Raw genomic sequence first — 1,293 nt, forward strand, 5'->3', positions numbered from 1 at the left:
GCATGGCCAGGTGGTTAGGGCCCCGACATGGCCAAGTGATTAGGGCCCCGGCATGGCCAGGTGATTAGGGCGCTCGACTCACAATCTGAGGGACGCGGGTTCGAATCCCCGTCCCACCAAAACATGCTCGCCCTTTCAGCCGTGACGGTCAATCCCACAATTCGTTGGTAAAAGAGTAGCCCAAGAGTTGGCGGTGGGTGGTGATGACTAGCTGCCTTCCCTCTAGTCTTGCACTGCTAAATTAGGGACGGCTAGGGCAGATAGCACTCGTGTAGCTTTTCGTAAAATTCAGAACAAACATCTTAATTTACAAATTAAGAATAACATGAAGAAGAAAGAAAAACAGCTGCTGTTTACGTGATTTTTATTATAAAATTTAGGCCTATTTGTTTCTAATGCTTCGCCAGCTTTCGTCGTTTAAAGTGCAACTTCTAACGATGGGCCACGCTTGAACAAAACTTTCATCTCAAATTTCTATCTCTTCCTTTAAACCGATTTTTGGTATTTTAAGCAGAAACAGTAGGGCATAAAGCACTTTGGTTCCATTAATAAGTCATTTATATATATATATATATATGTCTAATGCTCTCTATTATTTATTTATTGATTTTTTTTTGTCTTCTTGGTTTTATCTCAAGACATTCTTGTATCATTAATATGCAACAGTAATATTACGTTTTCTTTTAATTTCAGCTGAATATCATTGTTGGTACAGGCACTGGAGTCCGTTTATTTTCTTCAAGACTTTACGAAATTTCAGTTCAAGAAAACCAGGTGGCGCCTTTATTAGTACTCGATCTTAACACCACAAAAGAAATTGCGCATAAACCTGTGAAATATAGCATTTCAGAGCAAGATGTGGATGGTAAGAAATTAGATTACTTTAATTTTAGTTATATTACAGTGTCAGCGTAAATAAATACAAAGTATAATTTATTTTATTTGTCATAAGATGTTAGTATTAGACTATTAGGCTTATATTTTTTAACGCGCTATCCTTTATTCAGTCGTATGGTTTTTCAAGAAGAAAAAGGATATAACAGTATTCCAACCACACAATATCCGCCAGCAACAGTTGGGTTAACCAAATATTATTTTGGTCAACACTGTGTTGAGTTCCAGCTTGCCTGGTGCGCTCTCTATTGAGCGAACCGCGTTTCTCAGTAACACTTATGGCGGATATAGAGTTTAGTGGAGGTACGATTACATACTCTTCATCTTATTGAAAAACTAATGTCTTATGACAAAAATAATTCATTATAATAAGCGTAAAACTAATGTCTTATGACAAAA

General features: G+C 37.0%; 1 protein-coding gene across 1 annotated transcript in view; it reads left to right on the forward strand.

Moving 5' to 3' along the window:
* LOC106475077 (protein dachsous-like) overlaps positions 1-865 on the forward strand; it is a gene marked incomplete at both ends in the record, with an annotated part of 35,833 nt that extends 34,968 nt beyond the window's left edge. The window contains one exon of the mRNA XM_013935771.1: positions 694-865. Within this exon, the coding sequence (XP_013791225.1) occupies positions 694-865 (172 nt within the window). The remainder of the gene's footprint in view (positions 1-693) is intronic.
* Positions 866-1,293: the final 428 nt, after the last annotated feature.

This window comes from Limulus polyphemus, unplaced genomic scaffold, assembly GCF_000517525.1.
Source record: "Limulus polyphemus unplaced genomic scaffold, Limulus_polyphemus-2.1.2 Scaffold8055, whole genome shotgun sequence".
Classification (NCBI taxonomy): domain Eukaryota; kingdom Metazoa; phylum Arthropoda; class Merostomata; order Xiphosura; family Limulidae; genus Limulus; species Limulus polyphemus.